Here is a 13,876-nt window from a genome sequence, read left to right as displayed (position 1 = left end):
GCAATATAACAAAGAGTGAAAAATTTAAGGGGGTCTGAATACTTTCCGTACCCACTGTATATATATATGCATCTGTGGAGAGACACACATACACACACACCACAAAAACATAGTAACGCAATCACAGAGATAAAAAGAGACAAACATATCAAACGAGATGAATGTCCAGGGAGACTATTGCAAACCACAGAACTGAAAACAACCCTTTGAGACGAAACTAAAGCAGCAAGGCCACTCGCAACTATATGCGTGTACCCAGGCGCATGCATGACCACCCTCTGTCATATCCGTTTTCATTAAGTCATGACATTCAGAAAGGCCACAAATTCCTCGGTGAGAGGGGAGGGTGGAGAGATGGCCGAAAACAACCAACAACCCAACACAATTTACTCACTCACTCATCTAAACCGGGTAATTACTTTCCCTTTGCGGAAAAGATGTAGCTTACGGGGGGTGAGGGGTATCATTTATACGTGGTCAGCTAGATGAAGGATGAATATATTTGTAAATTTAGCCACAAATTGATAATTACAGGCCTTCAGAGGCTAGAGAAAATGGCTTACATCCATTAGTGTCAGTGATTTCTGATTGGTTAAAAGGTGGTCTTTAAAACCGGGCATTGGTGTTAAAAACTGAGTATATGCAAGGGTTAACTTAACATGCAATGGGAAATCTGTGGAGTGGTGACATGCGTGAACAAACCTAAAGTTGCACACACACAGTCAAATAGTTAGGGCCCTGTATTAGACAGCTGTCAGCACCCTCTGATTTGGTGTGTCAGAGCTTTGACATTTTGACAGGCACTGAGACGGACTGCTAAACTCTCCGGCATTCTACAGGGCAATCACAATGCAAGGCCCGTCGGAGGGCTGTTATTAAAGCGTCTGTGACATCGTCACCGTGAGATCCATCTGCTAAAGGCAGACTGGTTGCGTGGTGGGTGCAGGGGGTCCTTCTTGGTTTGACCCGTTTGGCCAGGGGTGGTTTTTGCAATGCCTGACAGTAATAACAGGGAGCGAAGAGGCACTTAATATGGTGTTGAAAGTTCTATAGAAAAGTGAGTGACTGAAGGAAAATTCTGTTTGAAAAAGTGTCATCTTGTTTCAACTTAGAACTTCATAGGGAAAATATTAGAATCTGTAGTAATAGGTAGTAATACTGGCCGCCAATTCAAACAGAAATGAGAGAGAAGAAGATAGAGAGAGCAAGAGAGGCTCTGTTCTTAAATCAAGTGAGCTGCTTTACTGTCTACTTGCCTAGGAGCATCCTAAGTGAAATTAATGTTAGCATATTGTTAAAGGGATAGTTCACCTTCAGCTGCTGGTCCCCATAGTGTTCTCTTTCATAGTGTTTTCTTTCTTTTTTTTTCCATACTATGGAAGTCAATGGGGACCAGCAACTGTGTACACATTAGCATTATGCTAAGCAAACAACAATACTCTGGTCACATTAGCAAAACTGCATTGTCCATTATCAATAGTGTAGAGACTAGCTCAGTTTCAAACTCAGCAGCTTTATATTGGATAATGCGACAAATTTGTGTGTTCAAAGTTTAACAAACTGGAATCTAATGTGAAAGCCAGACTCAACTCACAGTTGACTTATAATAGAGTTTTACATTAGCATGTTGCTAAGCTAACAGCACAACACTCTAATGAACAAAGAAAAACAAAACAAAAAACACAAAAACTAGGTAAAATACTTCATTTTAATTAGACAGAACTATTTTAGTACTGAACATATATGAGCTAACAAAAACACTCCAATAAGTAAGCAAAAATTAAAATGGTTGCTTTTAATTAGAAATAACTATTTTTATTGATGCTATGTGATGAATTATATTATTACTTATTGCATTGCATGCCATCTTGGAAGGATTTTTTCCCACTGTGACACAATGCAATATGAAATTCTCTTCTCAAAGTGTACATTACAATTTGGTCAGAAGAAAGCTATAAGGACGACCAAAAGAAAGCATCTTTTGGAACAACTTTTGCAGCGGGAGTGCTCCATTAAACGTAGGCAGCTCACTATGTTTTGGAACAGAGCAGAGATAGAGTGAGAGAGCGAGAGAGAGAGAGAGAGAGAGAGAGAGAGAGAGAGAGAGAGAGAAAGAGAGAGAGAAGACAAGGGTACAGTACCTCCATGGTTTGAGACTGATGCATGGCTTTGATTGCATTCTGTGCCATAGCCCTGGTAGAAAACGTGACAAACGCACATCCTGCAGGAGGGAGGGGAGGAACGAGGGAGGGAGGAGAGGAGAGGAAGGAGGAGAGACGAGAGAGAAACAAAACAAGACAAAAGGGTTGGACAGGTTGTTATAAAGCCAAAAAACAAAGATCGTACAAAGAACACAGCAGACAACAGTGCTATACAGTTGCTAGAATAAAACAACCAACATTCAACATTCAGCTTCAGATAAACATTCAACATCTCAAAATACACACTCAACATAATGTCAGCAATGGAACCAGTTCTTTAGTTTCGTCTGGTGTGATGGCTTGGAAATTACAGTATAGGGTTAGAATGTGCGGCTAGTTTTAACACACACACACACACACACACACACACACATACACATACATTGTTTCTACCTGTAGGGTTACTGTAATACCAAAATTGCAATTGTTCATACCAATACCAGTAAAATTTATTGATTCTTGATTTTAATTTTGATACTACAACAAAAACTAACATGACTGATAACTGAACATACTTTATTAAAAAACTTAAACATTAATATAAATAATAAATTAGATAAATTCGATTAGTCTTGGATTACTTTTACAATGTTTTTATGAACTTTTTGAAGCTTGAAAGTTTTGACAGAATTCTGACAGAGAAATCTCTCAGGTTTGATTAAAAAATATTTGTGTATCGAAGATGAACGAACGTCTGAACAACATCAGTTTGAGTAAATGATGACAGTTTTGATTTTTTTGGGGTGAATTATCCTTTTAAATTAAAACAATGATTTAAAAAGAAATTAAATTAAAACATGAAATCTAATGCTTCAAATTAGTAATGGAATTATTCAGGCAAACAAAGACACAAATCAAGATCAGTGAGTGATTTTCCCTTTTTTCTTATCATTATTACTGTTTATTAATATTATCAAAATAGTGGCACATTTCATAAGCTGAATTTAAACTGCAAGGCCAAATATATGCACAATATTTTCATACCAAATTATTTTACTTGTACCTGTACTATTGATATCCCCACCAACCCAGTTTCATTAATATTCGGTCTTTTCATAAATATGTACAAACACACCCAATTTCTTTCTTTTTAAACAACTGTAATCAAGGCGAACTATCCCTGGAGGGGAGTGTGTGTTTCGGGAGAGCTTGCAATGGCATCTGGGACAAGAAGTCTTGGAACCGAAGCGGTGCAAGCGGGAGCCAGAAGAACAGGCCATATGGAGGCATGCTGGGGGAAAACGCAGCCCTACACACACACACACACACACACACACACACACACACACACACACACACACACACACACACACACACACACACACACACACACACACACACACACACACACACACACACACACACACACACACACACACACACACACACACACACACACACACACACACACACACACACACACACACACACACACACACACACATACACATACATTGTTTCTACCTGTAGGGTTACTGTAATACCAAAATTGCAATTGTTCATACCAATACCAGTAAAATTTATTGATTCTTGATTTTAATTTTGATACTACAACAAAAACTAACATGACTGATAACTGAACATACTTTATTAAAAAACTTAAACATTAATATAAATAATAAATTAGATAAATTCGATTAGTCTTGGATTACTTTTACAATGTTTTTATGAACTTTTTGAAGCTTGAAAGTTTTGACAGAATTCTGACAGAGAAATCTCTCAGGTTTGATTAAAAAATATTTGTGTATCGAAGATGAACGAACGTCTGAACAACATCAGTTTGAGTAAATGATGACAGTTTTGATTTTTTTGGGGTGAATTATCCTTTTAAATTAAAACAATGATTTAAAAAGAAATTAAATTAAAACATGAAATCTAATGCTTCAAATTAGTAATGGAATTATTCAGGCAAACAAAGACACAAATCAAGATCAGTGAGTGATTTTCCCTTTTTTCTTATCATTATTACTGTTTATTAATATTATCAAAATAGTGGCACATCTCATAAGCTGAATTTAAACTGCAAGGCCAAATATATGCACAATATTTTCATACCAAATTATTTTACTTGTACCTGTACTATTGATATCCCCACCAACCCAGTTTCATTAATATTCGGTCTTTTCATAAATATGTACAAACACACCCAATTTCTTTCTTTTTAAACAACTGTAATCAAGGCGAACTATCCCTGGAGGGGAGTGTGTGTTTCGGGAGAGCTTGCAATGGCATCTGGGACAAGAAGTCTTGGAACCGAAGCGGTGCAAGCGGGAGCCAGAAGAACAGGCCATATGGAGGCATGCTGGGGGAAAACGCAGCCCTGTTTGAAGAGCTCTACTCTACTGTGCAGTCCAGCACATTTATACATATGGAGGACACACACACGCACATGCATGGGCAGTCTAGTTAATAGGTTAACTACTTCTCACATGTCTACATATGCGAATACGTTGAGATAGAAGGGAAAGAATGGAGGAGAGGAAAGAACAAAGACTTGACGTCCTGTCTTTTCGTAAATGGTTCCTTTTAAATTCGAAAACTCTATTTTACAATGTGATCTGTGTCCAAATGTTGTTGGCCAGAATAACATGGACATGATGGGCAATTTCATATTACTTTCTCTCTTTTCCTACAGCAACATTCTCATGCTGCCACAAAGAATGATGGGAAATGTAGTTTTTCACACAAACCTGTCAGCTCATAAATCGGCTAAATAAGTAGTACTTTCTGGAAACACTTTAACATTATTCATGATCCACAGTACATAATTTGCGTACAAAATACAGTAGAGTCAACATTCACAATTACATATGATAAATACCACCACATTTCCACCTTGATTCTTTAAGAAAATCTTTACTTTCCCATAGGGATGGGCGATATCTTATCGCTTGCGATATACCGATAAAAATTCTCCCCACGATAATAATTAGTCTTCCGGCAATAATAACGATAAAATCTAGTTGTTGACATTTCTGTGTGCTACAGTGCGGAGCGACATCGCGGAAGGCGGACGTGAAATTGAGGAGGAGTAGCCTATATCGCTAAATGAGGAGCTCGAGCTCCTTTTACAATCTGTAACTGGTTTGGTTAGGGCTGTACAGTGCACAAAAAATCGGCCTGAATAAATGTACTACAGTAGCCTAGCACGTGTGCGATACAGTTTTTGCATGTGTATGAGCCTGTTTAAAAACCTGTTGTCCAAATTAACTTAATAACATAGTCGAGTGTTTGAAATACTTCTTTTTGTGACCAGACGTGGTTTCATATTACAGAATGTGTACTCATTAATGCTCACCCTATTTTGGGTAAAAATAAGAAAGATAATACTTTTCTCTAAAGAAACAGGATTCCCTGAATTATCGTCATTGATATCGTTATCGTAATAAATACCAGAAATATCGTGATATATTTGTAAGCCCATATCGCCCATCCCTACTTTCCCATTAGAAATGAGGACATAGTGGTTCCTCATCTCATAAGTGGTCATGCATACAAGTGCATGCATACAAAGTTCTTAGAGTTGGATTTGTATGTTTTCAGAAAAATATTTATTTTTTATTTTAATTTTTTTACATTTTATATGTCACATGGTGTGACGTGGTGTAACCAAGTAAAAATAACACTTTTCCTACACTGTAGACATCTTAATCATCGAAAAAAAAATATATATATATATATATTTTTTTTTAGGTAAACAGTATTTCTTTTACAAATATCCTTAATTATTAATTCACAAATATTATTTTTGTTTTTGGGGAGTCGCACCACATGACATTTCACAATTTGAACTAATGTTGTTCTGCCATAAAATGGTCAAATTATTTTATATTTTATTATTATTCGATATTTTAATATGGTCTTGATATAGACATATTTAAAAAAAAATACTTTTAATATAACAAAAAAATAAAAAGTTACTCTTCCCAACCCCCTACCCAAAAAATACCAATAGTAATTTTACATTCAGAAATTAAAAGATGCTCCACATAGAAGTGTATTCACTGCATTTTTTAATTGCATTTAAATGTTTTTTTGATTAAAATTAAATGATAGGACAAAAAAGGAGCATCATGTCATTTTACATTTTACAGCAATAATTCTACACTGCAATGCGATTTTACGACCACACGGTTGCACTGTATATCTGCTGGCACAGTCTACCTGCTCCAGCGGACATACCTTTATTCTCTTCTTCTCATTAGCATCTCTCTCTTCACTATCGCCTGATACAACCTCCTTTCTGTCTTCAGAGCGGGTGACTCTGGCCCCGGTGAACCGGAGCATCGCCACGAGTGAAAGCAGAATGAAAGCCCATTTATTTTTATAGAGTTGTTTAATTAGCCTCATCATTAAAGCAGTTTTGGACACTCTAAGGGTGATATTTGTGAGCACTGGCAGGGTGCGAAACTCTAGAGAAACAGTCTCGTAGGGGAGAAACGCGGAAAAGACGTTCTCTTTCAACTCTCAAAGTCCTCGTTTTTGCTGACCTGCGACTACAGAGTTCGTTCACGGTTCGAACGGACTATGATCTGTTGTGATAAGAAGCTGTTAACGATGAGACAGAATGAAAGTATTTCCAAGAAAGCGATTAATTATTCTTATTACGCAGCCCTCTGGAATACTTGATGGTGATTGGTCAATCACAGCATTCTGGGGTCAATTTCTTTTGGCATAATGAGCGCAAAATGGCATAATTGTCCTAGTCAACTGATTTCCTCTGCTAGTTCCCCATGTCATAACAGTTTTTTTTTTCTTTTTACATATTAAAATAATTTCAGGTCAAATAACTATTTTATGTCCATTTAGTTAATTCGCCGTCAGGTGTTTTTCTTATAATAATGAGCAACTGCCTGTACATTTCCCCTCAAATGTGTCATAGTTGTGGCAAAAACAACGCAATTAACTGTCAGTGTCATCAAAAGAGAATGAATAAGGGAGACGTGCGATATGGAGGGATAGAGAGAGCGAAATATGAGAGTTTTTTGAAGAAAGTGGGGTAGCTCCCAGGGCACTGTGCTCACATGTGGCCTGATCTATATTTTATTAATAGTGAAGTTCAATGATGATTGATAGAACGCTTTAATAGCGGCACAAGAGCGCTTTTAAAGTTGTCCTAGTCTGTGGGATTTACCGTACACCTCCTTTACGTACACATTTGCTCATCTATTTATTCATCCAATCCTTTTTTATGGGAGGGGGTGGTAGTTTCTCTCATAGAAGCATTTCAAATATATCTCCAACCACGAGCTCAGGGAATAAAGTTAATCTCCTGTGGAATTAAAATATTCATGAGGACAGGAGAAAAGACGGACTGCTGAGGAGTAACGCGAATGAGCGGAGGATGGAGGGACAACTAGAGGAGTGGATGAGGAGGATAAACGAGTGATAAAAGATGGCTGTATTCACCTGTCTGTCACAAACAAAAAGCGGTGACAGTTTTGCACTTACAATGGAGGCCTAAGGGGAAATTGTACAACAGATGCCCCTTTTATGTGCAATTAAATCACTTTTTTTTTTTTAGGTAAGGTACAAGTTAAACATACGGTCAATGTTAATCCACAATGGATCTAAACTTGAATATCCCTTTAATGAAGTATAAAAACACAAGCATGGTAATATATCAAACATGTGCACCATATAAAGAGTTGTATTCTACACTTGTGTTGCAAGTCCACATATAAAATTAGTTTCTTGCACCAAAACCCCTCATAAAATAGTTTTTATAAGCATTTTCCACACTCTTTATAACTAAACTGGCTGATTTTGCTACTGTACCTTTAAGACCTCTATATTTAAATAAGCCCTGTGATGATTGGCTAAATGTCAAACTGCTGTAATTCCAACCCGATCTCACAGAATAATGTAATTATTTTATGAGGCGTCGCTTTTGTATGAATTCATATGATGTGAAATGTACAAAAGAAACATACGATTTTTAGGGGGGAAAAAATCAACCCTAAACATAAATATAACTCCGATAATGCGAAATGAGATTGTACGAAATCATACAAATTAGTATTCGCCGATTCGCCAAAATGTACAATAGTTACAAATTGCCAAGAGGTTTTATTGATAGCTCACTCTGTTGTTTGTAAGGACAGCACAAGCGGCTTAATAATTAATGGGCGGTCATATGTTAATGAGCTTATGGTTATGATGTCACAGTTGTGACATCCAGTCTGTTCACATAAAAAGTGAAATTCTGTGTAACGCGAAACAATCACTGCCAATCAGGATTTATTTTATTTATTTATTTCTACTATTTAGTTACATGGAAAGCTTTATTGGACCAATGAGGTTTCAATGTGGGCGTGGCTACCCAGTGTAATGCTTCATTGCCTCGCAACTGGTTAGCTCACAGTGTTAGTTTCACATTTGCTTTGAACATTTTGGAGTAAACATCAAACTTATTTCAAAAGCGCAAGAAAAAAATCATATGTTCCCTTAAAAATGTAAAAACAAATACAGTATATGTGCATGTGTCTCACCTCGGCTGAGTCCATCTGGTCCCCTCAAGATACGGCACTCCTCGATCTGTCCCAAAGGAGAGAACATGACCCGGATGTCATTCTCGTTGCATTTCTTCGACACCATGCCGATGAACAGCTTTCTGTCCTCCACCGCTGAGAGAAAAGAAGGGAGGAGAAAACAAATGTGACCAACGTGTGGTAAAAAAGACGTTACGGCTGCATGTGATCAATGTCTCATTAGCACATCAAGCCCAGACACACACAACCGCAAATTTTCGCTTGGTTATCTTTGATCTTTTCTTTCAATGACCTGAGTGCTCTCTTTTGCTCGTAATCTGCATGTGCTGCCATCTAGTCCTCCTGGGAAGATCCTATTTACTAGCTCGGAGGCCATAATTATGATGTGATGTGCATTTATGTTCGAAATAAAATGGATGCGTTGGGCAATTTTATTTTTATTTCTCTCTTTTTCAGTTCACCATAAAGACAGGAAGCTCTATTAGCACTAATGCACCAAAATGAAGTGGAAAAGGTGCATTAGGTGTGTAATTGATGCTTTATTTATGTATTTTATCATTCTTGTGCTGCCATAGAGAATGATGGGAAATGTAGTTTTGATGCTCACCTCATCGGCTAAATGAGTAGTGTTTTCTGGCATGCTGTATTGCTATTTTTCATCAATAATAGATCAAATGTGTACATTGAACATATGGAATACTCCACAAATATCTGTGGAACTGGAACTGTATGTAATCTTTTCGCAAATTTGATTTTGCATTCAGCGTACTGTAAGACCATTAAACACTCAGCTCAATTTAACGTTACAATATAATCTTGCAAATCGTATTTCCAGCTTAAATAAATAAATGAACAAATAGATAAATTGCAACTTCATATAAATGACTTCAGATAAATACTTGCAACTTCATATCCCCCAATTGTGACTTTAAATCGTATAATATGACTTTGTGTATTAATCATAGATTAATCATGCATTGTTTTACTAAATTCAAAGACTTTTAAACTAGTAAATAAAAAATAAAATAAAATAAAACTTCATATCCACCAACTGTGATTTTTAATCTTACAGCGTTAATGTATTACTTATTTTTAACATTATATCACAGTGACCACAAATTCAATTTTTAGACATAGAAATGAGTTTCCATACAGTAAATAATATTCCTACAACTTGCAGGCAGTGAGATAATGTGCAAACCTTCAGGTGTTTCTAATCAGAATTGATCGGCATAACGGGAAGAGGAGTGAACAAGAAGGAAATATTGAAAATACAAAGACAAAATGAAATCATATATTTGGTGATGGTTTGCAGTTGTGTGTTTGTGTATGCTTGAGTGAGAGGGAGAGAGAGAGAAAGAGAGAGAGACAGCAAGAGAGAGGCAACTGTAATCCAATTTTTTTTAATGAAGAATGTGTCAGCTCTTACCGCTGGGCGGCCGATAAGCAAGCCGCTGCACTCTGGGAAATCGATAGCTCACTTGTTTATTTTGCTGTTTGAATTGTTTGCGCATTTAACAGTGACAGGATGAGCCAGCGATAAGTGCTGTTACAAAGGCTTCGCCTTTACGCACACACAGTGTCATATCAGAAGATTAAACACACACACACACACACACACACACACACACACACAGACACAGGAGCAGGGTTCTCAGTTTGATGGGTTACAGTGTTCACTAATAAGCAGAATGAATGCATTACAGCTAAGCTTACAGTGAACATCTGATATAATATCCTCTATGTGAGACGTTTTATGGAGGGTCATATCTACGTATAACATCACTGTCACTCAGAGAGACAGACAGAGACAGATCCTTTTACACAGACAAGCAGCAGAGCCCAATCTGACTCTGAAGAAAATACATGAAATGCTATTCGCACACCATTTTATTTCCATAATAAGTCATTTTAGAGGCAGAACAAGTTATTACATTTTGATGAAATATTACAACAAATATTTTTCTTTGGAATAACATGAAGCAAGTCAAATACAATAAGACCGATAACTAGTATTAAGAAAGTTATTATCCATAGACTTACAAAGATCAATGGATACGATTTTTTTTTGCAAATAATTCTGTTACAGAGTAATTTGGGAATGAATCATCCAGACTGATTTGTGAAACAGTCTGACAAATTGGTTCACAGAAAATAATCGACTCAAAACAATCAACATTAATATGGTTTGCAAGCAAGTTTTACTCTACACAATAGCAATTTCTATCTGATTAAATATTTTAGCTCGTGTATTAAACACAGACCACCTATGATGTAATATTTTTATTTTATTTACAAATACATTTGAAATGATTATTATTTTACAATATATGTTTAATAAACATTTATATAAACACAAAATATTGAAATTTTATTGCACTGAAGACTGGAGTAATGACTGCTGAAAATTAGGTTTTGCATCACAAGAATAATTCAAATATATTAAAATAAAAAATATATATATTTTTTTTTTAAATTGTAACAATATTTCATAATATTGCTGTTCTCGCTGTATTTCTGATCAAATAAATACAGCCTAGAAAAAAAAAATAAAAAAAAAATCTTACTGACCCCAAACTTTTGAATGGTGGCAAAGCAAATTTGTACTACATTAAGACTATATTATGGCATGTTTTTTATTTTTATTTTTTTTTTTATGGGCAGGTTATTGTTGTAACAGTGTAATAGTTAAATCATCATTCTGCTCTCAAGTCTCTGTAAATGTGGGCCCCTGGCCAAGCAGCAGCTCCCTTACACTTGACTTCCTAAGCACATCTATACAATCTGTTTTGTGAGCAATATGGCTTATGTGTGTATATGTGTTTGGGTCACTGCCAGGGCAGACACTTAAACTATTCTTGACCCGCGGCTCTCCTGGGTTTCAATAATTCATCCATCTCCCAGTCCCTCACACAAACACAGAGACAAACCCCCAGAACAAACATACAGTCGGACGACCTGAGGAAAAAAAAAAGAGATGCATACAAACACTCACCATTTGATTTCTCACTGTCTGCGGGCTTCATCTGTATGGGATGGTGCATCTGAAACACAGGACACACACGGGTTACATTTACACAAACACGGGGCACATTTACTACAACACACTCATTAACGCTCACGCCAGCACATAATCAACCTCGTCTCACTGCCGCACTGATGTTCTACATTATCGCTGTAATCTTGTTAATGTGTCGTCATTTTTTCCGCTGACTCTATTCTTCATCTCGATAGATGCTAGCGGAATGAAGACGTACGCGTGTCGGGGGTTTGATGAAGGTGATTTGTCAGCACTTTGCCGATGAAATGTTTATTGTGTTCCATCTTTCTTTCACGCACACTTGTTCTTGTTCTCTTAATCTCTAGCCAACGATTTTTTTGAAGAATTTGCCGTACGCATTTTGCCATTTCGTCTGCACAGTTCTTCAATTGTCAGTCTATGTACAAACCTGGCAGATGTCTTTGGGGGGGGGGTCATTGTGTAATACTGTATTTTCAGCAATGTGTTTTTAAGGTGTTGTGTCATGTAGGGTTTTTGACAATTTCCCCTACTTTTTGACAATTTGCAATACAATATCACCATATTTAGGCATTTGGTCTAAAACGTCTCACAGCAAGGTTATTTCTTTTCTCTATTATGACCAAAACAAAAACAACAACAACTATATATCACACACATTATAAAATTAATAAAAATATAATTATAATTTAATTTACACTTAATATAATATTGTGTATAAAACCTATTAAGGCGCATATTTATTGAAATGATATTTTGACCTAATAAGGTATTACCGTCACCATAATTAGGTATATGTGACCCTGGACTACAAAACCAGTCTTAAGTTGCACGGGTATGTTTGTAGCAATAGCCAGAAATACATTGTATGGGTCAAATATATATATATATATATATAAGAACCTGAACTGATTTGAGCAAATAAATCCAACTTCCCCATTCATAATTTTTTGTATTAAGATTTAAAATCAGAGATGCTATTCAATTACCTTTATCTTAGTGCTCAAACACTCAAAAGTTGCGACACAAGGATGTGTGAAACTAGTATATTAGCGCAATTTTTAGGAAACTTAATAGCCAAATTAACTGCATTAAAACCATTGTAAAATTCACATTAAAACAACCTGAAGTAACACCTTCAGCTTCATGGTCAACTCCACCAGAGTCCAGCTTTGATATACTGCCAGAGACCAGATCTATTCTTCATCTCGATAGATGCTAGCGGAATGAAGACGTACGCGTGTCGGGGGTTTGATGAAGGTGATTTGTCAGCACTTTGCCGATGAAATGTTTATTGTGTTCCATCTTTCTTTCACGCACACTTGTTCTTGTTCTCTTAATCTCTAGCCAACGATTTTTTTGAAGAATTTGCCGTACGCATTTTGCCATTTCGTCTGCACAGTTCTTCAATTGTCAGTCTATGTACAAACCTGGCAGATGTCTTTGGGGGGGGGGTCATTGTGTAATACTGTATTTTCAGCAATGTGTTTTTAAGGTGTTGTGTCATGTAGGGTTTTTGACAATTTCCCCTACTTTTTGACAATTTGCAATACAATATCACCATATTTAGGCATTTGGTCTAAAACGTCTCACAGCAAGGTTATTTCTTTTCTCTATTATGACCAAAACAAAAACAACAACAACTATATATCACACACATTATAAAATTAATAAAAATATAATTATAATTTAATTTACACTTAATATAATATTGTGTATAAAACCTATTAAGGCGCATATTTATTGAAATGATATTTTGACCTAATAAGGTATTACCGTCACCATAATTAGGTATATGTGACCCTGGACTACAAAACCAGTCTTAAGTTGCACGGGTATGTTTGTAGCAATAGCCAGAAATACATTGTATGGGTCAAAATGATCGATTTTTCATTTATGCCAAAAATCATTAGGATATTAAGTAAAGATCATGTTCCATGAAGATATTTAGTAAATTTCCTTCCATAAATATATTAAAACCTCATTTTTGATTAGTAATATGCATTGCTAAGGCGATTTTCTCAATATTTAGATTTTTTTGCACCCTCAGATTCCAGATTTTCAAATAGTTGTATCTCGACCAAATATTGTCAAAATAAAAAAAAATGTTGACCAAACAAATCAAAACAAACAAACAAAAAAAAATAAAAATATTTATATATATA

The 13,876-nt window shown here is 36.0% G+C and overlaps 1 protein-coding gene across 14 annotated transcripts in view; it reads right to left on the bottom strand.

The window, feature by feature from the left end:
* Window positions 1-13,876, bottom strand: part of LOC107669708 (CUGBP Elav-like family member 2) — a 166,815-nt gene that overhangs the window by 15,966 nt on the left and 136,973 nt on the right. For all 14 annotated transcript variants that reach the window (XM_016462066.1, XM_016462063.1, XM_016462064.1 and 11 more), the window contains 3 exons: window positions 11,688-11,736; window positions 8,693-8,827; window positions 2,142-2,221 (listed from right to left, as the gene is read on the bottom strand). In XM_016462066.1, the coding sequence (XP_016317552.1) occupies window positions 2,142-2,221; window positions 8,693-8,827; window positions 11,688-11,736 (264 nt within the window). The remainder of the gene's footprint in view (window positions 1-2,141; window positions 2,222-8,692; window positions 8,828-11,687; window positions 11,737-13,876) is intronic.

This window comes from Sinocyclocheilus anshuiensis, unplaced genomic scaffold (assembly GCF_001515605.1).
Source record: "Sinocyclocheilus anshuiensis isolate Anshui unplaced genomic scaffold, SAMN03320099.WGS_v1.1 scaffold548, whole genome shotgun sequence".
Taxonomy (NCBI): Eukaryota; Metazoa; Chordata; class Actinopteri; order Cypriniformes; family Cyprinidae; genus Sinocyclocheilus; species Sinocyclocheilus anshuiensis.
The sequence above is the reverse complement of the archived record's forward strand: the minus strand, read 5'-3'. Positions and strand labels throughout refer to the sequence as shown.